Source organism: Mycteria americana, chromosome 7 (assembly GCF_035582795.1).
Source record: "Mycteria americana isolate JAX WOST 10 ecotype Jacksonville Zoo and Gardens chromosome 7, USCA_MyAme_1.0, whole genome shotgun sequence".
Classification (NCBI taxonomy): Eukaryota; Metazoa; Chordata; class Aves; order Ciconiiformes; family Ciconiidae; genus Mycteria; species Mycteria americana.
Genome location: NC_134371.1, coordinates 58,009,849 through 58,033,173, shown reverse-complemented (window position 1 = coordinate 58,033,173; position 23,325 = coordinate 58,009,849). Strand labels below are relative to the sequence as shown.

Sequence of the window (23,325 nt, the reverse complement as noted above, 5' to 3'; positions counted from 1 at the left end):
CTCTGTGAAACAATGGGGAACTGTATCGGGAGACTCAGGACTATCATACAGCCAGCAGTGCTGCTGCAGGCAAGGACGAAAGGACAGTGACAGAGAAGAGATTAAAAGAACAACAAAGCCCAGCACGTCCAGCAAGCGTGCACATTATGGCATTGCTGCAAAATGTTAAGTTGTGTTGTAAAGGAAATGGATAGTAAAAGTGACAACTACTCCTCCGTAATGTTTTGATTTTTTTTTAAGCTACTTTTCAGCACAGTCCTCTGACAACCTACAGAAACTGTGCAACTTATAAACTAATATAAACTTATAAACTTGTACAACTAGTAAGTATAAATAGGGAAACTGCTTCACTTTTGTCCTCAAGTCAAATTAATAATTCAACAATCTGTCAATTCCTCTATCCGTCGCAGCTCCCAGTAACCTTATGAAACATGTAGCGATTAGCAGAGAGGTCAGAAATTTGTAAATGATGCAGCTCAGCCATGTGACCTGGTTTCATAATTTGTACCCATGACCTATCATGAACAAAGCAGGACATCTCCTGAATCCAAACACACCATGGGAGCAATAGGGACTTCTGTTTATCTGACCTGAGGTTTCATTTCTACATCATTTCAGCATCCAGCCAGCTGATCTGACAAAAGGTGTTAAGCAAGAGACTAGAGAAAAGAAGTATCAGTCAGCACCTGGGTTACACTGGCAGCTAGATGGCAGGTTTTATTCTCCAGAAGGCAGGTTTTATTCTCCAGAAGTACTACCAAAGCCTGAGTCCAAAAAGGTCTTAGAGGCCAGAGCCTCCCAGGCATGAAAGAGCCTGTGGACACCCAAAAAGTGGGGAGCTCACTTAGGACTGTAACAACCCCAGGCAGAATCCTTCCGATGAAGCCAAGGTTCCTGACAACACAAACACTGCGTTTCAGTGATTCAGCAAAGGCTGTCAAACCCACGAACCGCTGCTGCTTCTGTAATTCACAGGGCACGGAACTGCCCTTCATCCAGAGATTTGCTCCTCCTGCTACAGCAGGCCCTGTTATCTTCTTCCAGAAGCACCTTAGCCTGCTCAGCCCTTGCTTTATCTTTCCCTATCCGAATGAAGGAGGAAGAAAAGCTGAAGTTAATCCTTTGCCTGCTCGTGAAGTAGAGACCAAGTCTGTTACATTTCTTCCTAAGCCATCTACAATTTTCTTGGACTATTTTCTCTTGAATACTCCTATGACAAGACTGACTTGGAAATTATTTTGAGATAAGTTTTATCAGAACAGTTCAACCATTACTCTGTTACATCATTTGAAGGGATGGGCAGCATGAAGGATGCCTTTCCATCTCCACGTGAAATTTTGTGCTTTAGTAACTTTCAGTGACTGAGGTCAACATTTTCAAAATAGGATCCCCAGAGTTCAGTTTCTAAGTCAATTTAAGTAAAATAAGTCTAAAAAACTTTGGCCTAGATTTCAGAGGTATTGAATGCATTCAGCCCTTACAACTCTCTAGCATATAAAGCTAAAAAAAAAATATCAGTCTTTAAGGTACCTAAAACATGGATATAGACTAAACTTTGGAAATGTTGGTTTAAAGTCAAAGATTTGAAACTGATCACAAAAGAAACCAGAGTCAGCTTGTGAAAATATTTTCTGTGCATTTTTTCTTAGCACATTTATGCCACAACAGTGTAAAGCATCATGCACACAGCAAAGAATTACTGAGTTATGGCTTCACTGGGCACATTCTTCTCTCTCTTTTTAAATACATTTTAAAAACTAACATTAATATTACATTGCAGTGGGATCCATGCCCACAAACATCCCTTTTTTGAAGCATAATCCATAATGGATGCACTTTTAATAAGCGCCTTCGACATTGTGGAAATACCACCAGAAGTACTAATGGACTACTAAATATCCGCTATGAAATACACTGACTGCTTCCACATAGCTGTGGTAACGCTTATTTTTGTACATCATTCCTAGTGCTTGCACGAGTGTGACACAGGCACTTTGAATATTGCTCTGGTACCTCAGCTGGCTTCCTTCCTTCTATAACTGCTTTTTACAGCACTTGCAAGAGACGTGCTCCTTAGAAAGAAATGAAAAGAAATCTATACTGTTCTGTGGCACAGGTCCCAGCAGGCAGAGCTCTTATGCTTGTAATTGAATTATTCTAGCTTCCTCTTCAGTCTTCCAGATACCAAGCTACAGACATAACTACCAGGCTTTTTTTTTTTTTTTATTACCCCCTCACTGTAGGCAAACCAAGACAGTAAACTCAGAGTTGCATCAATTAAACTCAGATGGTACAAACAAGCACTGCAGACAACACTGACAAACCACACTAAATTAGCACCTTACAAGAAATCCCATTATTAGTCTTTTCAATTTCCACCTAGTTCCAAAGCAGAGGACTAAAACGCTATGCTTAACTGACACAGGCGAGAAGAAAACCTCTTCTCTTTCCCTGTGGCCAAAATGCTTTGCAGTTGCCTGCAAATTGAAAGACAACAAAGTAAGAGCTTCTCTTCCCTCCTCATCAGCATAATTCAGAGCATCTGTAAATGAAAATTGTAAGAAGAAATAGCAAAGGCAGCAAAGGAGTCAACATTTAGAAATTTCCCATGGGGCTGATCCTTGACATTTACAGCCCCTATTATATTAGTACTATGGTCACATTACAATGATTTCCATCACTGTTGTGCATTTTTGTTATTCGTTAATAAAACGTGGTTTTACTCTTCCACAATGCACAGAGTTGTCCTTCAGGATGGTCACAATGCATCAGATAGACTCCACCTCCCTCCAATTAATGAACACAACTGAGAAATACAACATAAAAACCGATGGATGTTCTAATCTAACCTACCTTGAGGTCAGAGACCTTACAGCACGTCCACGTTGTGTAACACGACATTGTGCAAGGACCTCAAGCTACTGCCGAGACAACCTGGCACACAAGCACAGCGGCACACCACGCCGAGGTACGAGCTTGGTCCCAAAAGCAGCAGAGCCATGTCAGAGAGAGTAAAGCTACGCACGAGGCCTACGAGCTACGGCACAAGAGCCACAGATGAGCTCCTCCTCCTTCCAAAGGCACGTTCATCTCCACCATTTCATGCCTAATGTATGCACTATATAACATGCTGCTCAAACTTACCACATTCAAACTCGCAGGGTAAGTTTGTGGCAACATCTGGCAGACAAAGAGTATGCAATTCAAATCGAGTTTCTTTTCCTTCTGCCAGACAGATGAGCTCTCTTCTGCCTCATCTTGTTTTTCTCCCTAGTCTCAGGTACCCAGATACAAGGATTAAGTAATTCTGAATATTTTACAGGAACATATCATCTCATAATTCATCTTTGCAATTAAATCCACTATAGGCTTGCAAACAGCTTGTATGAACTGTCAGAATGTTCCCAGATTTGCTTGGAAAGGCAAAAGGATTTTACATTTAACTCAGCTAACAATTAAGTGGTTGGCAGTAACTGTCCGCAGCGTCCTGCATAGTCCAATAAGCCTGAATTTAATAGAGTGGAAAAGAGAGAGTTAGTGAAAGGAGGCAGATCTTGTCACTGAAAGTCTGACAAATGAGGAGGATGAACTTAACAGCAGTTTTACAAGAGACTAAAAGGAGCACTGCAAGTGTAAACAAGAAGAGAAAGAAGCACATTACTGTAATAATACTAAAAAGAGAAAGTCCCAGCTCAGGGCTCAGCTATGTGAAGAGGAGGCAGCTTGACGTTTTTTGTAGATCAATTTTGGAGCAGAATCCCATGGGTTATGCCTCTACATGGGTATACTATTTGGGCTACATTTAGCAATTGGGTCTTGTTATTTAGCAACACAGATGCAGGACTTGCTGATTCATACAAGCCAACCCAGAACACAAAGTGTTTGGGTTCTCTTTTCCTGTTAAAGTCTTTGTTATTTACTGCCTGCAAGATTGCACTGAAGTTCCAGCCAAAACTCATTTCTGCTGTTTCCAATGTACATTCCAAACACAGAAAACATGGCACCACATCAAATGTTAAAGGAAGATCATTATCATCCAGCTGCCAAACAGTTCCTACAGGTTCAGCGACAGAGAGTAACACCAATCATGAACAGCGGTTCACCAGAATGAGCTGACAAGTGTTTTCACACTTGTAGTATCACACTATAGTATCACAGCATAGCCGCAGACATGGTGGTCTGCAGGAAAAATAGAAGATTTTACCATGGAAGGAAAAGGATAGATAAGGCAGCGGCTCATAACGCTGGGGCTACCCAGAGAGGACGCATGCAGAACTGCAGAACAGGCAGAAAGACTCAGCACAGAAAGGGCAGAATAATCTTTTGCCAGCAGAACAATCCAGTAGCCTCCAGGAATGTTACTCACAACGTTAATGACGGCAGAGCCTGAGGACCAAAGCTGAGGTCCTATTGTGCTATGCAGCATAAAACCACTGACCAGCCCATGCAAAAACGTCTGTCATTCATTTAGACAGATAAGGGAAAGGCAACACAAATCTCACAAGCAGAGGGAACTACACAATGGCAATAGTTATTTTAGCTCCAGAATTTGAGAAACGGATTTAGGTCAGAACAACATGGCACAGTATGAAGAAACTAAGGCAATACTACAAGGATAATTTTAATGAAATACTGTAATTTAAGAAAACCTGGAAAGTTCTAAGGCAGCTGTAGGCAACAGAGCCAGGAAGGTCTTAGAATACAGATGTAAATGAGTCAGTTCAGTAATTTGGCAAATTTAAGGAAGTTCAGACTGAAAAGCTGAAAAGAATTCCACAGTCCAATCACCTTCAGGATTTGTTTGAATTTCTTGTACCTATTTAGCTGTTGCTGCTTTTTAAACTTTCCTAAACCCAAGGTGACCTTTAAAAAAAAAAACAAACAAAAAACACAAACCTGAAAAATTTGCCAGCACATACAAACATATTCTAAAACATGCTGTCCGGAACAAACAGTCTTCAGAACAGGGCACCAAATAGCCTCTGTAATAAACCATGAGCAATTAGTCTGCTGGGAAACAAATTAGCTCATTTCATTTCAGCAGAGTAAAGGTGGCTGTCATGCTCCAGGGGGGATGTGAACTGTGGGGTCTTTTCCTGAGCGACCCTTACTGGAAGCCCACCAGTTTGTACCTGCCAGAGGGAACGGAGAGTGTTTCCAGGGCCTGGGAGGCAAGGCTTTGCACTGGCCCGCTACAAATCACCGACGTACTCCCTCCCTAGCCCTCGTGCTCCCTCAAAATGCCCCAGAGAGCCAGAACCCTCTGGTCCACCAGCACGTACTCTCTTAGTCTTATCTGCTGCTTCCGAGTCTGCCCCTTCCATCCCATTCCTCCTTGCTTCCTAAAACTAGAGAATTTGTAAAGTGAAAATTGATCGAGCTTGATATAAAGGCAGGTTTTTAGATACAAAGGTAGAAATATAGAACACACATGCAAATAAACAAACATAAAACATAACTCTATGCCTCGCAACATAATCCTCTCCTGGCTCTTTTCACCACCACTCCTCCAAAATGCCTGTACTCAAATTTAAACATGAAAGCCACATACCCACGATTTGGTTACTTCACCTTCTAATACACTTAGCCCTGCCATCTTCAACTTCCAGGGAGTTCAAGACTGGAAGTGACTTTCAGCTTTTCTAGGTCCTCTTACATTGTTTCTGACCTAAGGTTTGGGTAGGCACGTGCTATCTAGAACCAGCTGTTTCAAAATGGGATAGCTGGAGATCCAAAACTCCCCAAAGAAGTTGAGGAGAGAGACCTGTCTCAGGTTCTCATCTGTACCGTTACTGTGCTTTGGGAAGTCTACAGACGGCTAAGCTCAGCTAGGAAGCAGTACGGCTAGGACGTATGCACACTAAACACGCTTCTTGATACGGGATTTATGAAGTGCTGTAGAAGACTTAAAAATGCTGCGAACAACAAGGGTCACTATTTTATTTATAAAAAAAAGTAAACAGAGATGTAGCCCAAGAGGGGTAAAGGAGGGCCACGTCCTACACAATCTGTGCGCTCCATCCACACGGAAAGGCAGATGGAGCCAAGAGGAGAGCTCTGAGGACAAACAGGGGAGAGGGGGGAAATGATCGTCTTGCATGAGAGAGAAACCAGCCCAGGGCTGCAGCACGGAGCAAACCCTGGAAGGTGGAGGCAAGGAACGAGTGTCTTCCTCCCTAGGACTGCTGTGAAAAGCAGCATTATGGAGTCAGAGTATTGTAGAGTTGACACGTGGCTTCCGCAGTCCAAACAAGCCTCCAAAATCTTCTAGTAGCTGTTGAAATGGAGAGATCAATGCCAGGTATATTCAGAAGTTTGCATTTGGTTAATTTTATGCTTTTGTTCTGCAGCTATTTCAAAGCTACTTATCAGGAATTTAAACAGTGATCTAGATAAATCTTTTTTTTTTTTTTTAAGTTTTGTTTAGTGGTCTGACAAGCAGAAGGTGCACTGTAATTACAAAAAAAGCCCCAAACCTAAATAAAATGTAGCAGACAAACCCTCTCAGCACCTGCAAACTGGGACAAGTTTGGAAACCTCCACTCTTGCGTGTCTAACTCTTTAGACGGGCTGACATGCCAGGCCTTAGGCATTAGGAAGAAAACTCAATAGCAGCTGAAAGTCAGTGCCATGCTAAAAAAATAACTTACAGAAGCAAGAGATTCCCACAACTCTAGAAAAACCTTGAAGTGCCCCACTACTTAACACTGATTTTCCCACTTAATTTTTTACCCCTTAGCAGCTGTAGAGTGGTTATTGTGAACAAGCTGTTGAGGGCTCTTCCTAGGCCAAGATGTCTTGGATGCTTATGGGTCATCTCCCCCACCAAGGCAGAAGGTCTGTCAGCAATGGCTGCGTCACACTCTCCAGACAGGGGCAACTCTGACCATTACTCAGTTTATCAACTGCAGGCAACAATGCCTTGTGCACTTCTAGACAGGCCAGACAACTTTGTTAAACGAAGTTAGATCTAGTAATCAATAATTTTGTCTCCAGGAACCTTTTCCTCTTCCATTTCCTCTCATGCTTCTCACCTCTCCTCTGCCTTTTATTGGGGTTCTTGCATCTTCAGAGAGCACGATTTCTTTAGATTAGCTAAAGACAGGATTATCTCAGAATAAACTGCCCTCCTAGTATCACTTTATTTGAATTACTGGATCTTCTAACTGTTAATCATAAAACAACATTCAAATATTTTGAGATCTTAACCGAATAAAGACAGTTCTGTCAGTGAAAATATTTACAGTAGCCTCACTAATTGAGACTGATTTCAGCTTCCTGAATCTCGTTATGGTAAGCTGGGCACTGCTGTGAAAGGGAAACAAACAGGAGATGAATGAAAACAAACATGTAGAAACACAAACAACTGCTTAGAGTGACATTAATCGTTACCAAAAAATCCATCAAAAACATCCCTTTGACTGGCATCTGTCAAAACAGCTCAGCAGTTCATCATCACACAGCCACTGTTCAGATGGAGACAGAATGAGCAACAGCCAGCACTGCAAATCTCCCAGAGCTCTGAATTTCTAAGTTAGTTATGCTGTATCATAGAGCACTCCAGACATGGCTTGTTTCACAGCATTTCTCTCCTCTTCCTCCAGGATGGCCTGGAACCATCACTGTTCCCTCCTCCTCCTCGGGTGCAATGTCTGGCAGTTAATTATGCAGAATGAAGTGCTGCTCACCCTCTGTGTTTTCTGTCCAACAACCTACAAGAGATGGTAAAACACTGGAAACCAAGTCCTATTAATATGAAGAGAAAAAAAACCCCACCTAAACTATTATCCCTATTTCCTCTCATTTACTCTCTGGACATGGTTTAGGAGTCCCCCAGTTATAGCAAATCATAATAATCCAGTAGTGAAGAATGAAGAACCTGCTTCTCCAAGAGGAGACAGAGGAGATCAGCATTTCAAACCTGCCCCCCACACCTCCATGAGGAGCAGATGCCAGGGAGGAGTGAAGCAGAACAGTTCTTCCTTTCCTCTTAGAAAATCTGACACTACTTTCTTGCTAAAATACCTTCCTTACTGAGCACAGGTGGAAAATTTTGCTTGCTGAGCAGGACAGATCTTCTGCCAGGACACCATGGCAGAGCAAGGCCAACTACTTCTTTACAGATGTGTCTACTCAGCCAAGTTTCTCTACCCTTGACAGATGAGGAAACCCCTATGTGAAATGAGCAGTCACAGAGCAGAAGTAAACAAGTCTAGTGTTTATAAACTGTTTGGTATCCTGTTGTTCCATAAATAGTTCTTATTACCCAGGAGATCAGATTTGACCAGAGGAGAAGAAATGCCTGGTACATGTGCTAACTAAAATCCCCAACAAGGGAAAAAAACAGAGAAAGTTTGTGGTTTTCTTATTTTAGCTTTCTTTGCTTAAACCAGGACCTGTAAGCATACTTTGTATCCTTCAAATTCTGGACATCCTTTCTCAAGCGTTCCAAGAGCAGCAGGAACAAGTCCAGCGAGGATGGACTGAGTGCTGCCCTATTCAACAGAGCCTTGGGACCAGCATCTTCCTCTGCAGATGCCTGAACTCCACAGACACTGTTTAAGAAACAAATCAAAAGCAGAAAGAGCTGGCCACCACTGTTTTGCCACAGCTGGCGTTAAGACTGCCTGGAGCTGGATATTGCAGCTTCAAATACCTACCCATCCATCAGGTTACACATTTACAAACAAATTCTTAAAATAGAAACAAAACTTGCAGAGCAGATATATACTGTGCTGCTTATCCCTAATTCATTGCCTGGTGAAGCATCTGGTGTGGCTTTGAACATCCCCGAGACCACGCCAAACAACGCTGGCCCTTTCTTTCCGAGACGGAGCCGGAGACCCTCCCACCACAACAGCTCCTGCCCTATGGACTTGCTCACGCTGCAGGTTCGGGGCCAGCAGTGCCCGGCCAGCCCAGGACAGCACATCACAGACCCCAGTGGTGGCTGCAGGGACAGGGAGAGCCATCGTGTCCCAAACAGCTTTCCCTTGCCTTTCATTTTCAGGTTATTTAACACTATTCCACCCTTCCTCAAGCATTCGTAGCAACTGTTTATATTTGGAACAGCTCATCCACAGGCAAGTCTTCTGTCTCAGTGTAAACCTTCTGTAATAAAAAAAAAAAAATCCAAGTCCAAAAATGAACACCTCAGGTGGTAACGCCTTCCATTAAAGACAGCAGAGATTCCATAACAGAGGCAGGCCCAAAGTAAAAGCAGATGCACACACTCCTTTTTATTCAGGAGGACAATAGGTAAAGCATTATGATTTTGTGCACAGGCATATTTATATATTCTTCTGGTTTCAGGCTCTCTGAGACCCCACAGAAGGTCACAGATGTTTTAATCTGTTTCATTCCTAGATAAATTAATTCATTTCTCAGGAATCTCTATCACACTGCATCACTTTCAGCAGTGCAATTCTACATCTATTCCTAGGTATGCCCTGGTGTAAACATGAACTGAGGCTGGCACAGCTGATAAACAGATTAGAAACATGCTAAAATTGGTGTGACACAAACATCAATTTAGGAAGGGGAAACCATATAAACCTCAAATATTTTTTTTCCTCTTTTTTCCAAGAACAGTACAAGACGTGTTATTTGAAATGTACACAATTCTGAAGCTTACATCAGTTGCTTAAGCTTGGAAGAATAACAAATTAGCATGGCAGATGCAATGTTTTTCAGGAAAATCACAATGAAACACTTCTCTTAAGAGAGCTGGACACAGTTTTTCTGGTTTACAAGCTGGACACTGGAGTAAGCTACAGCCCTGACTCACACACAGAAAGTTCCTGTGCAAGTAAATCAATGACTCAAAGTGCTTCAGGAGAGAAGACGACGTGATTATTCTTAAAGTATGGCAGATTACACAAAAAGGAAACAACTTTTTTCAGAAATTTAGCAAAATAGAAGCAGAATTTAAAAACATAGTGAGTAACACTAGTGAAATATGTCATCCCATTGCAGTCAGCTTCACTGCAGTATGTAGTAATGCACTTGCCTTGGTTTCCAGCATTACAAGTGATTTGGGTTGGGTTGAAGCGGTGAGCAAGAGTCCTTGGGAAACTACAGGAATTTCACCAAGCTACTGTGATCCCTGACACTATTACGACAGTTACAGCACTGCTTCTATAGTATTTAGCAATTAATTTATGGATTTTATTTTGCTGCATAGTTAGCTCAGAATTACAGTAAAAGGTACCAAGAAAATAATTGCCAACAGAGCTTATGCTGTTCGCGCTGCAATGGAGCTTCTGCAGTGTTATCTGAACAACATTCTCAAGTGACTTTTCACATTGCTACAAAGAGAATTTTTAATCTTTCCAGTTTTTACCTTCATTTGCCTAATGTAGAGTTGGAGGGTTCCCCAGACTGTTTCTAATTTGGCCTAATAATATTGCATAAATTACGAGACTTGTTTTTCATCCATATTCTTAGCCAATGTACATTGGCTCGGTGACAGCATTTGCATACACTGACACTCCTGAAATGTTTCAATAATAGAACAAAGTGTGACAGTAAGAGAGGAGGAGGGAAAGGTAGAAGAGGAAAATTAATTGACTTGAAGTCTACCCAAAGGTAGGAAACTTGATGAAAACCACCAGTAGGGAGTTCAGAAGGAACAATTATCCACTCTTGAATGCAATTCAGAAAACTCTGAGGGAAGCTGCACACTTTTCTATGACAAGAGGAAATCACTGGTGACATACAGAGCCTCAGAAATACCAGGGAACTTCTTGGGGCTCTGGGGACATGATGGGCTGGACCAATAAAGATGAACCTTCAGAGAGTCAAAGTCAGATTTTAATAAAATGAGAGATACCAAAAAACACTTTCTTAGGGGAATGTAAGGAAAAGAAAAGAAGGTAAGACATGCATGTCAAAACCACAGTGATACTACATACACAGCTTAACTTGCATGCTCACTGATATTTTTAATTTGCTTCATTTCACGCTCGCTGATATTTTCATTCACTCAAATGCATTTAGATCCTCAAGCAATCTTTGCTGCAAGATTTTTCCTGAAAGTTAAACATTCTTATTGGTATAGCTTTAAGAGCAGATGGGCCACAGCAACAGAGCCCAAACACACATGCACAATAAAATATGCTTATTTGGTGTCATGGATTAAGTTTACTGTTTCTATTACAATCATACATGCTCACGCAAATATGGTTATTTATTGGTACATTTGCAAAGCTGTCCCTTTTTTTGGTTAAAGTTCACAATTTAGAAATAACCATAGTATTCTGGAAAACAAAACAATGCAAAACAAAACAAAAAACCCTGTCCTGTTCCCACTCTGGCATAAGATGCAGTGTACTATGCTGAAGCGAGAGTGCATATGCTCTGCACCTTTTTCGCAGCCAGAAAGGCACAGGTTCAGTAAGGTCCATGTGCCTGTACGGATTCCAGCTTTCATCTAACAGTCTCACTTAATTCAGAAGTCATGAAAAGGAATCTGAAGACAAAAATTCTCAGGCAGAAAGCCTGCACATCACATGGATTCACTTTTTTTTTAAAAAAAAGACTCTTGAGAGAGGTCAAACATGAAAGATTTCAGCTCCAAAATGGATCTGATGTAGAATCTGCTGTCATGATCAGCACGTGGGAATTGCATGTACTACTTTGCACATTTTTAAAGACGAAAAAAGTCAGCATGGGATAGAGAGAACAACCTGCACAAACTGAAGGTGAAACCAGATACCGAATTCCTGACCAACAGCTCCCCATACCTCTGTCCTGGTGGCCAGGCTGGCTTACAGTTTTTGCAGTCCCATCACTTAGTTGTTCATTCCCAAACTGCACCCTTGGCAGGGTTGCTAAAATGATTTGGTAACTCCATAAACTGGATCAGTAAACTGATCTGGATTAAAAATAATCTTACACAAAATGAGTAGATGGATGGGGGAAGGAAAACGCATGTTCAAACATAAGGTTTATTTTACTTATCCAGTTTATTGCACTGTCCACAGGCAGTTATGCTAGCTCTGGTAATGGAGCAGCACGAGGGGCGGCATGAACTCCTTAAAGCTAAGTGCCACGTAGAAAAGGGGATGCAGACACAGAACCCGAGCCCTTTTTTTTTTTTTTTTAATCCACTCTAGGATTATGCCACATCTACTTCAACCTGACTGCAGCAGCACACACATCTTCAGAGGCTGCCAGAAGTGAAGAAATGAGCCATTGAAGTTTTTTTTTTTTTAGTATGAGCTCCAGCTGGTTAATCAGTGCTATGAATTGAAGAGCTAGCAGTGAAGTTCTGTGTACACAGTTTCATCTGCTCATCTCTGGAATTACGTTCCCAATCATTGCTCTCAAAAAAAAAAAAGAAAAAAAGAAAAAAAGTGCAGGAATCTGTCGCTAAGAAATTAATTATTCGACCACACTTTAAACGGAGCTTTGGTTATCACCGTTTCAGTACCAGAGGTTTGCAACACTCTGAACGTGAGTTATCAAATGTTGCCTCTTAATCCCAGCTTCCTCCTGCAGACAAGGCAGGTGGAAGGGACTGAAGCAGCCAGGGTGTTGTGAAGGGCAATCCAATTGCCCCTGTTATAAATAGCAACAACAGCTCAGACAACAATCCTAGCTTGAACATTAAAAGCAAATGTCTCCTAACAGACTGTGCTGTGTGTTCACTAAAGCATAGCCAGCTGTGACAAAATATTTTGTGAGATAACATACTTTTCACCTTTAGGCAGAAGTATAAGAGACTTAAGTCTCCCAAATGAGCACACGGCAATAAAAACAAACATGGGAGTTATCAAAGGAACATATAATGGGACCTGTTGTATACTCTGACCCAATTGTGTCACTCAAAATTGACATTAATACATATTTTTAAAAATCATCCTCTTTGTAAGTGCCTTCAAATTGTATGTAATACCCAACACACTAACCGCAGAGGTGAAAAAGTGAGAAAATCTTCACTCCAGAACCAAACCATATGGGGGGAAAAAGGCACTAATTCATAAAAATCACAAGGAGAGCAAGGTGGAGCAGTGCAAAATGCTCCCTTTGCCAGCAGTGACAGTGGGCCAAGCAGCTGACTGCATGGGAAGATGTATTACTGGAAAAGCCACGGAGCTCTGGGTGGGGAGGTGCTGCCCAGACACCAGAACTGATTTGAGGAGCATTACAGTGTGCGTGTTTTGGCTTGTATGTTTGTTTAGCCTGGGTTTTACAAAACACAGAGTAAGGAGGTGACAGGAGGCAAATGTGGGCAGCACATGCTCCGACTTCCCAGGCACGAGCCAGGCATCGACCAGTGTACAGCTCAGAGAAGCTGGAAACACTGACCACTTAAGCGACCAGGGCACCGTCAATTCCTCTTTCATCCCTCCTTTCCCATCCTGCAAGTCCTGATCTCCTTTAGCCAGAGTTAACCAAGGAACTGAGGGAAGCTAATGATGCTCAGCACTTCCAAGGAGAAAATACACCTGCATCGACTTGTCCCTGCCAATTCAAACCTCAATAATGCAACAACAAATATTCCTTAGTCTTTGCTGCGGGGACAGGTAGAATAAGCACGATACAGCATCTGAGGGGAGTCGTGATAAAGACTCCAGGTCAGTGCTCCGGCAGCCCCAAACACCCTTTTGGGCACTGGCACATACGAATTTCCTTACCGAGCTGTGATTACCGCAGTTACTGGGACACCGAATGTAACTTTGAGCTGTGAAACAATCTCCGCCATCATTGTACACTACTCCTGAACACACAAGCACAGAACAAGAGACTTAAAGGAGGGACAAGGGTTTGGATACTCCCCGTTCCTAGACCAGGAGTAATCTCATTTTGAAGGAAAGCAGAAAGTCTTTCTCACAGCAGTGTCTGGGACACAGGGACCCCGACTTCAGTGGGAGCCTCTAGAAGTGTCCACTCTTTCCTTGGACGTGAGCCGCTGTGACAGCTCAAATTAACAAAACGAACCACTACAGTGCATTTTAAAATGAGGTGTACATTATACATAGAGTTAGGAGACAAAAAAGCCCCTACTATCAATAACTAATTCAGCATATATATATATAACTTTATATATCTTAAAAAAATTAAGAGATACTACCCACTGCACCTGAAGAGACTGCAAAATATGCAGCAGATGGATCACGCTACAGTCAGGGAATAGTTTCAAATTCCCATAGCAATCCTCAGTGGCAAACTAATTATCCAGCCTATTTCTTCAGTGAGCTCTCACAAACCACGTGAAGCTACCATCCTTTGGCTTCCTCTGCTCGCCTTAAATAGTTAATCACAAAGGAAGCAGCCGTCACCTGCGCTGACAGTCTCTAAGCACTGAGCTCAGGCCCTGTCACTTCAGTACAAGCCCATGCTGGGTATGGCAGTAATTCATGAGGCACTGAGACAGCCAAACACGAATAAAGTCAGTTCTAAGCAGAGGGTTAAAAATTCTCTTTTTAAAATATTTTTTTCTGAATATCTAAGTAACAAAGCAGGAAAGCGTGGAATGAAAAGATGCTCTTGAGTGCTTATTATAAGAGGCACAGCTTCCTAGAAGGGGATATGGAAATGAATGGGGAAGTATTTGGGATGAGGGGACCACATTTTGAAATTATTCCGATCCCTACTAAAGCCCCCATCCCCCATTTGCATGTAAGAATGCATATAAGAAATTTTTTTTGGCACGTAAGAATGCTTTTTTTCGAAAGTATAAAAGCTGCAGAAACTATACTTGCAAGACAGCGATGGCAAAGAAAATTTTGCCAAGCTCCGGCATCAAGGAGACAGGAGTCTACCCCGTGCACTGTAGAGAAAGGCCACCTGGAGCTGTCCGAGCTGTACACGACGGGCCTGCGGAAAGGGAGAATCGCACAGGAGTCTATGGCCTACAATATCAAGGGGGAACTAAACATCAGAAAAACACAGAGGAATGACTCTAGAGAAAGTCACTGAAATTCCTATGTCTAGCATAAATCTGTGCCATGTATTCTCCACTGATATGAAAGCTTTAAAAATGTTAAACTTTACATACAAAGAAACAATTCACCATGAAAATATAAATGCAGGGGAGTTTACAGGAGAGCTGGTTTTCCTCAGAATGGAGAGTGGGCTGCAATATTGAAAAATAACCAAAAAGAAAGTAAAGAAAGTGGCAATTGCTAATTAATAGAAAGTTTGCACCAGAATAATCAAAGAAACCAAAATGATTTTGTTTCTGAACTGACCTGACAAAGAAGTTTGTGATTCATGTATATAAGACTACTTCTTAGCACCAATTCACTAGAAAGAGATGTTTATGTTCATATCCTTGGTGCTAAAAAATAGTCTTACATATCTGAATCACAAATGTTAAATTCACTATTTTGGTCACAACACCTATAGATTTGTTGTATGTTGAACTTCCCCGTTCCCCCTTATTCTCAAATCTTTTCAGATACTCTTTATCTTTCTTTAAATACGTCTTTCCCACGTTCTCTTACCAAACACAGATTCACAAGTCTGCAGGCCGCAGACATTCCCTCTCTATTTACCGCCTCCTCTGATTTCTAGTATTAGCTGCCAGCTTACAAGAGCTTGTGGTTGGAAAGTTGTCAGTAGCTGAACTGTCCCGGGCTGGCATGTCAGCCGCAAACCGTGGGCAGAGGTCTCCTTTCTCATTTGATAAAGAATAGGCCATAGAAAAAGAAAGAGAACTGCACACAGGCAGCAGCATTTCCACAGTAAGGCCAGACATGCAGGAGACTGCAGTGTTACCACTGCAAACACAAGTTAGTGCCTTCTACAAAAAGGTCAAAGCATTAGCTCCAGACTTGTAGGTGACCTCAGACCTACTAAAAATAGTCTAATTCACTGAACAAAGACCTACTGATGCCATTTTACCAAAGACGCTTGTCATTTTCTTCGTATCGTTCCGAAACCAGTAACCTTACTTTAGGCACTTTGAGTCATTATCTACTGCTGGGAGATTTGCAAGAGGCAGAATCATATTGCCCTGGAAAGTGAAAAATTAGCTAACTCCTTCGGTTACAATGAGCAGCAGATGCAGCCAGCTAGCCAGCTCCTACACTGAGATGCAGTACTGAGATCACGCATCCATTTCCCTTGGTGGGGAGCCACTGTCACGATTCAGACTACAGGGTGTTTTTCTGAAGCTATGCCAGTCTGCCCTTAAGGCATAAGAATTAAAAAACCCAGAACCAAACAAAACAAAAACCCATGCATGGGCACAATGGATTAGAACAAACGTCCATTTAGCCTCATACTCGATGTCCGTGTCCATTGGCCGATATTTCAGTAAAAAGTCTACGAAACAGGGTATATATAAGCTACAATCTTCCCTCAACATCCATTTAGGTTCCAGGCTCTGTAACTTCAAGGTTTCCTTGCCTGTTTCTGAATCGTTACAGTCAATATAACCTGACCGTCAATCTTCTTTTGTTTGTTTGTTTGTTTGTTAATCTTTTGTCCACTATGGAACTCATTCTCAGAATAATGTAACTGGAAGTAGCATGAAATAGCACTTCCCTTTATTTTAAACCTGGTGCACAATATTCCCATTTGATACCTCTGAATCTTGTACTGAGAGAAGCAATCACCTAAACACCTTCTCTATGCCATTCACTATTTTACACACACTTGTGACCACCATTTGCCCACTGCTTGCTCTACCTCAAACTGGAAAGTCTAAGTCTATTCAATCTTTCTGAGCATGGAAATAGCTCAATGTTTTTGTTTACTCTTTATTACCACTATACATACCTAATTCTTCTAGATCCATTTCAAAATTACTTGAAGAGAATTACATGTGTTATTGAAGAAGGAGGCGCAAGGGGCATTTATACAGTGGCATAACGTGTTCTTGGGTTTTCTGCATTTGTCTCCGAATACATCCACGGTCTTTTAACCATCGCTGGTCAATAAGTTGCAGAACCATTCACAGTAATTCCAAGATCTCTTTCCGGATTTGCAAGGCATAACTGAGTCCATCATTACGTGTATGCTGTCAGATCAATCTTCTCAACAAACACTACCTTACATCTAGCAGAACTGAATTTGGCCTGCTGTTTTGTTGCCCCATCACTTAACGTTGTGAGATCCCTCTGACATTCCTCACAGTCAGCTTTTGGTCTTGCTACCTGGAAAAATGTGTCAGTGCTTTATTATTCACCCTCTGTTCCAGATAGTTTATGAGCACTTGGAACAGGAGAGATCCCAGCACACATTCTCCAGAGGACTCCAGGGGTAACGTCCCTGTACTGTCTAATCTTCTTATTTTTTTCCATACAGTTTCCAATCGTTACTTAGTCACTACCTAACCACTACAGGATTAAACCAGTTTCATTTCCCAAAAGTCTTTGCAATGCCAAGCGTTTGGTTGGTGCGTTTGGTTGGGTTTTTTGGTTTTGTGGGTTTTTTTGGTTTTTTTTGTTTTTTAAGAAATCCAGATGTATTAATTAAATCACCTTTACCAAATGCTCATCCAGTCATTCAAACATGAGCAGATTTACAGGGCAGGACTTGCTGCTGCAGAAGACAACTTGACTCCTCTCTACCATCGCCTTTGTTCCTCTGAACGACCACTAACTATGTTCTTTTTTTATAGTTTCTACCAAGGTGCCTAATACAGAAACCAGATTCACTATTAGTTTCCAGTTTCCCAAACGCTCCATGGGCCCCTCTTGAAAAGCCTGACACGTTTACTGCCTTTCATTCTTCCATTCTAAGGCCAATTTAAGCAATGATTATACACAACCGTGTGTAACTCAGCAACTTCACCACCGAGTTCTTCACAAAGTGAGAACTTTTCCTAGCAATTCATTGTGCCGATTTGCTCCAAAACGTCAACCTTCTGTCAGCTTCCCCCAGCCTGTCCCCCAGAAAGGAAGGCTCCACATGGGAACTGTTCTGCAGTGAATAGCAATGCAAATAACTTCCCTGCTACAGCTTTACCTTCCCTTAGCTCACATGTAATATTATGATCATCTATCAGCCCATTAGGATCTCTGCCGGGCTTTCTGCTTTTGACAGTTAGACAAAAAGCTTTATTTTTTTTTTATGCCTTTATAAAATTGTTCCTCAACATTTTTTTGGCCTACCTCATTACGGTTTATATTTAACTTGCCAAAGCTAATGCTCTTTCCTATTCTCCTCATTTGGATACAACTCCTGCTTCAGAAAGATGACTTGTTTCTAGAAGCCTTGTTTACTTTACTGTTTAAGCCAGTCCTTCTTCATTTTTGTGGCTTTCCTTCAATCTCTTATTTCCACTCCCTTCTCAGACTTTCACCATCAAAACTGGACACAGTATTCTAGAAGTCTTGGGTTGTGGGGTTTTTGGAGGGTTTTTAATTTTAAACCAGTGCTACACACAAAATTTCTCAACTTATGTGTATACATATGAACCTGAAATAGCATTTCAGCTATGATATTTTTTTGAGATTACATTAAATTTTCTCTGTGTCTGTTTCCAAGACAGAGTTTTTCTATCTTGAAGGTATAATCTGCATTTGTTCCTCCCAGATGTCTTATTTCATATTGGATGTATTAACATATATTTTGTTGGACTGTGGCCATTTAAATCAGGCAATCCAGATTGTTCTCTAAAAGTAACCAATCCTTTATTTAGTACTCTCCAATTAGCATATCATCTGCACACTTAACCTAGGATTTTTTTCAGCTGGGATTATTGATGAAGGCATCAAGCATTGCTAGAATGAGAACTGATCGACTGAGGAACTAATAATAAAAAAAAAAATTTAGTCTTTCATTACCAGCAACCACATTTTGAGATTTCTCAGGGCATTGCTCTTTAATCTGTCTAGCGCTTGCTTATGCTTGGTAAAGTCTGAACTCACATTTTTACCAATAAAGAAGCACTTACCAAGAAGAGTTACATCCTCTGAAAAATATTTATTCTATCTCAACTATTTCCATCATATTTTGCCTATTTACATTTAAAATTGCACTAAAAAGTCAGGAACCTTTAGAATGGGAAAACATTTATTCATTTTATTCATGCTTGAAAACAGCCAAACCAACTTTATCCAAATAATAAAAAAAACCCAACAAACCCACACATTTTATGGTGAAGACCAAGCCTGAAAAGTGTCAGCCGCAGAGATGATGTTTTCCTAATGATATGAGCAACTGAAAACAAAAGCTAGAATAACAGAAAGCATGCAGCTCAAACTCTTAAATCAAGAGGCAAGCTGATTCAGCTTTAAGAGTTCTAAATATATTAAATTATGATACCTGGCTTGGTAATATTAACTTTGCATAGTTCTTTGAGTACAAGAGAAGTTTCAGAAGAGAAAGAATCTTAAGTGTAGCACGGAATTCTTTGCAGAACTACTGGTCAGCCATCCTTACACCAATCCTAGGTAAAATAATGACATGTTCAACACTGAATTCAATTAATAAAGAATTAAAGGACATCCTGGAAAAAAATGTCAACCTTAGTAAGGTTCAGGGTTCATATTACAGAAGCAACTGAACATAAATCCCCAGCGAGATGCTGAAAAATACGATTTTTCAATGTATGAACAAAACAACCACCTAGTTAGACTAGAGACAAGTTACTACCTCTTTGCACGGTATTAGTTCAATGCAGTTAGCTACTGGGAGAAGGTGACTGAACAGCGATCTGTAAGTAGCTGCCGAGGGAGAGAATAATTAACACTTTGGATTCTAGCAAGCAAAAAAACTCCTTCTTGATGCCAAAGTCTTAAATAAATTTAACATTAAAATAAGATTAGTATTTTTGCAATAATGAGTTTACCAATAGGAATAATGTAGCACATTTTTACCAGATTCTCCATCAACTGAAATCTTTAAATAAAGCTAACTAGCCTGTGATCCATGATGAATTTACTGGAAGAAATCATCATGTCCTGTGCCATGAAACAAATCAGGATAAGGGACCATTAATGGTATTTTTCTGGCCTTAATAACTGTACTAAACAGTCTTCCTTCTTCAGTGTATATAATTTTTCTCTGCAGAATCAATATGTAACAACAGCCGTGCCTTGGAAAGGGCAGTTAGGTTTCAGCCATTTAAAGAAAGGAAGGCTTTAGCTTCAGACATCTTACCACAGTTAAATTACATTATATTCTTTTTCTATACTATTTATATTTAATATGTACACAAACACAGATTTAAAAGCACTCAGAAAGTTCTTAAAAGAAGAGGATGATAACGTATCTACCTTCAGTTCTAGTATTTATTTATATTCTAACCAGAGTTCCAAAATTCACTCAGAAGATAATACTGATAATTGTTTGATTTATACTGGTGATGGAAAACATAGTCTCAGCACTTAGTGTTTTGTTTTTAAGGCCTGGCTGTAGTATCTGCTGGTTACAAGGCAATGTCAGATTTTTATTTTTAATTTTTAAAGTTTGCAGATACCATGTTTGCCAATAAAAAGAAAGAAAGAAAGAAGATACCACCAGTTTCACACTTGGCCTGAAGGCCATGGTCACCCAACTTAACCTCTATATGTGCAAGTCATGGAAATTCCCTCCTCAAAAGAAATAAAAGGTATCTTTTAGAAAAGTACCACTCGTGTTAAAAAAGTCCACCACCTCTTTTTGCCAAAGAGGTCACTGCACTAGAGGATCTCTTCCACATGTATTAGAAGCTTATACAAAAGTCAAATAACCATTCAGTCAAATTTTCCATTTGATGAACCAAACTGAGATCCTTGAGCCTCAACAGTATAATGTTCTTGCCAATCTCTTCTGAACTGTCTTCCAGCAATTCTACAAACTCCTTGAAATGCAGAAGACACACGGCACATTAGAGAAAGCCATAAGCCAAATTTAAAGGTAAGTTTTGGTTGGTCTGTTATGATTACATTCCTCATTTCTGAGGAATGTAATTCCTCAGACGGTACTGCACCTCTATCAGACCTCTATCAAACAGTACTGCAACTTTCCACCCTTTCAGAGGGAAACAAATTCTGAAGAAACTAGTAACACTTCAGCTAACAATAACTTCTCAACACAGTAAGATGCACAACTCGTTAGTAACGTGTCTTAGACTCTTTGGAAAACACTATTGCAAAGCCTCCAGGCACCTGAGGGATGCTTTACCCTGTTCTCCCAAGTAAAAAAAAAGACCACACTTTACTACTCCAGATAACTTAATCTGTCGCTTCATGACCAAAGCTTCCTAAGGATTGCATCATCTGGTACCAGCAGTGAGCTTGACCACACATCTGTACCATGCACTGACAATGTAATTTGTTTTATTATTCAACACGCAGAACTCGCTACTCTTTGAGCAAGCTCCTAGTCAGACTGAAATCAACTAAGCCACTGACCACTCAAACAGCCCAGAATTTCTGCACCGGTCTCCCCTTGAACCAATTAAGTGACAGAGTAATGACGCTTTTCAAGACAATCTCTGCAGATCACCCACCTTGAAGGATGAGAAGTCATCAAGGGAAAAGGGGAAAAAAAAACCCAGTAAAGTAATTACTTACTTTGGGAAGATGACAGTCATGAGCGCTGATGCATAACCAGGCTTGCACGCTCCCTCAGAGAAATTTGCATACTTTGATGCCAATTCTGGAGGCCTGTGAAAAAATAAGTAGAGAGTCAGGACCCTCCTGGCTACAAACTGGCTTTTGCAATCATCCGAGTTTTTTTTTTTCTTTACAGATTTTCTGAAAAACAGCTGTGAGGAATAATAGCAAACACCGATGGGCATTTATTTGTTGCAATATAGCATCACAGGAGAACAACAAACAAAGGATAGGGTTATAGATATCTGAAATACCACTAAACCACTAGTTTTACTGAAAGATTTTCGTACCTAGGAAGGTAAAGCTCATGGAAGAAAAATATCAAGATATCATTTTAGACTTCAACCCTTCAAAAGGAAAAAAAATAAACAGCACTTTGCTTTGGCTATTTTTCTAAAGTATGATCAAAGTTAAAATTATAGAAAAGTATTATTTAGAATATTATTTAGAAGATACCTTTCAAGCATTTGAAACAAACTGCCAAGCAGTTCTGACAGGCTATCATCAAGGGATGCATGCTTTCAGCATTTGGAACAGATGATGTTGCTGTTGTCCTGTTGAGATATGTCTTAATTCAACTTGCCTAGTGATTTTGGGGCCAAATTCAGAATATTGGGTGTTTTTCCATTTAGTTTTTGTACAGAAACAAGATTAGCAACTCAAGAAAAGACACGTAAGTCCACTACATACTTTTACCATAGATCTACTGAGTGACCTAGAAAAAACACTTAATTTATTTGTGTCCCTATTCACCACCTGCAAAATTTTTACATTCATCCATGTCACAAAAACATTACAAGGGTTAACTCACTTGTGCTTTCAAAGTAACATTAGATACCTTAATGTCAGTCATCGTATGAGAATTATTTTAATATTCCTTCAAAAAAATGCATTTACAGTTACATGCTCAACATTCTGTAGAAGTTGCAAGTGTTAACTACTGCAAAGAGTTGATCGATAATATTGTATTTGCTACACCATTTTGTTAGCAGTAGGCAAGTAATGAAAAGTTTTTTTCCTACAGGTCAACAGTAGGAGTCAAATGAAGATGACAGTACAGATCCGCAGAGTAGATCCACAAAAATAATTTTGAAGAGCCCATTATTATCACAACCATGCTTTCTTTTCCAGGCATCACCAACATGTACATCACCAATATCACTCGGCTAGCAAACTACTGCTAAACGTAATGAGCATGGATTCAGAGGGTTTCAAGTGAGTGGACCCCTGAGCTGAAGGCAAGGTCCTGGAGGGATTGCGAGCAGTGGTGCAAACAGAACCCTGGCTGGCAAAATTACCTATCTGAGTGACAGTAACTCCATGCTGAACTGGTAGTAACTATCCTTCTTGTACTGGTCCTGGGGTCACTTCCCAAGAGATCACTAGCCAGTTCCAACTGTGTGATCAATAGATGGACAGTTAATTTTACAATTAGCTGCATACAGTACAAAACCTCCTAAAACTATAGTTCTCAAAGAATAAAATCTATTTCTGCTGAATAAAAATCTAAACCTTCAACAGCTGGAAGAGGAAATAAACTGGAGAAAATAAAAAGTCACTGTAAGTATTTAATTTCTTAAGACCTTTGCAGATGAAAAGCACCAGAAAAAAGCTTAAGAACATGGACCCAATTCTAATTCTGCCACAGATTTCCTGCATAGTTCTGGTCAAAACGTGATATTTTACTATCGCAATTCCTCATCTATAGGATGGCAGAACAATACATTTGACTATTTACACTGTCAGTTACTTACAGCAAAGTTTAGATTTCTCTAAATATATTATATAGACATAGAGAGATAGATACAGGTGTAACATTGTCTAG

The 23,325-nt window shown here is 40.5% G+C and overlaps 1 protein-coding gene across 6 annotated transcripts in view; it reads right to left on the bottom strand.

Moving 5' to 3' along the window:
• ST3GAL3 (ST3 beta-galactoside alpha-2,3-sialyltransferase 3) overlaps window positions 1-23,325 on the bottom strand; it is a 190,788-nt gene that overhangs the window by 97,783 nt on the left and 69,680 nt on the right. For all 6 annotated transcript variants that reach the window (XM_075508606.1, XM_075508602.1, XM_075508603.1 and 3 more), the window contains one exon: window positions 21,459-21,551. In XM_075508606.1, coding sequence (XP_075364721.1) covers window positions 21,459-21,551 — 93 coding nt within the window. The remainder of the gene's footprint in view (window positions 1-21,458; window positions 21,552-23,325) is intronic.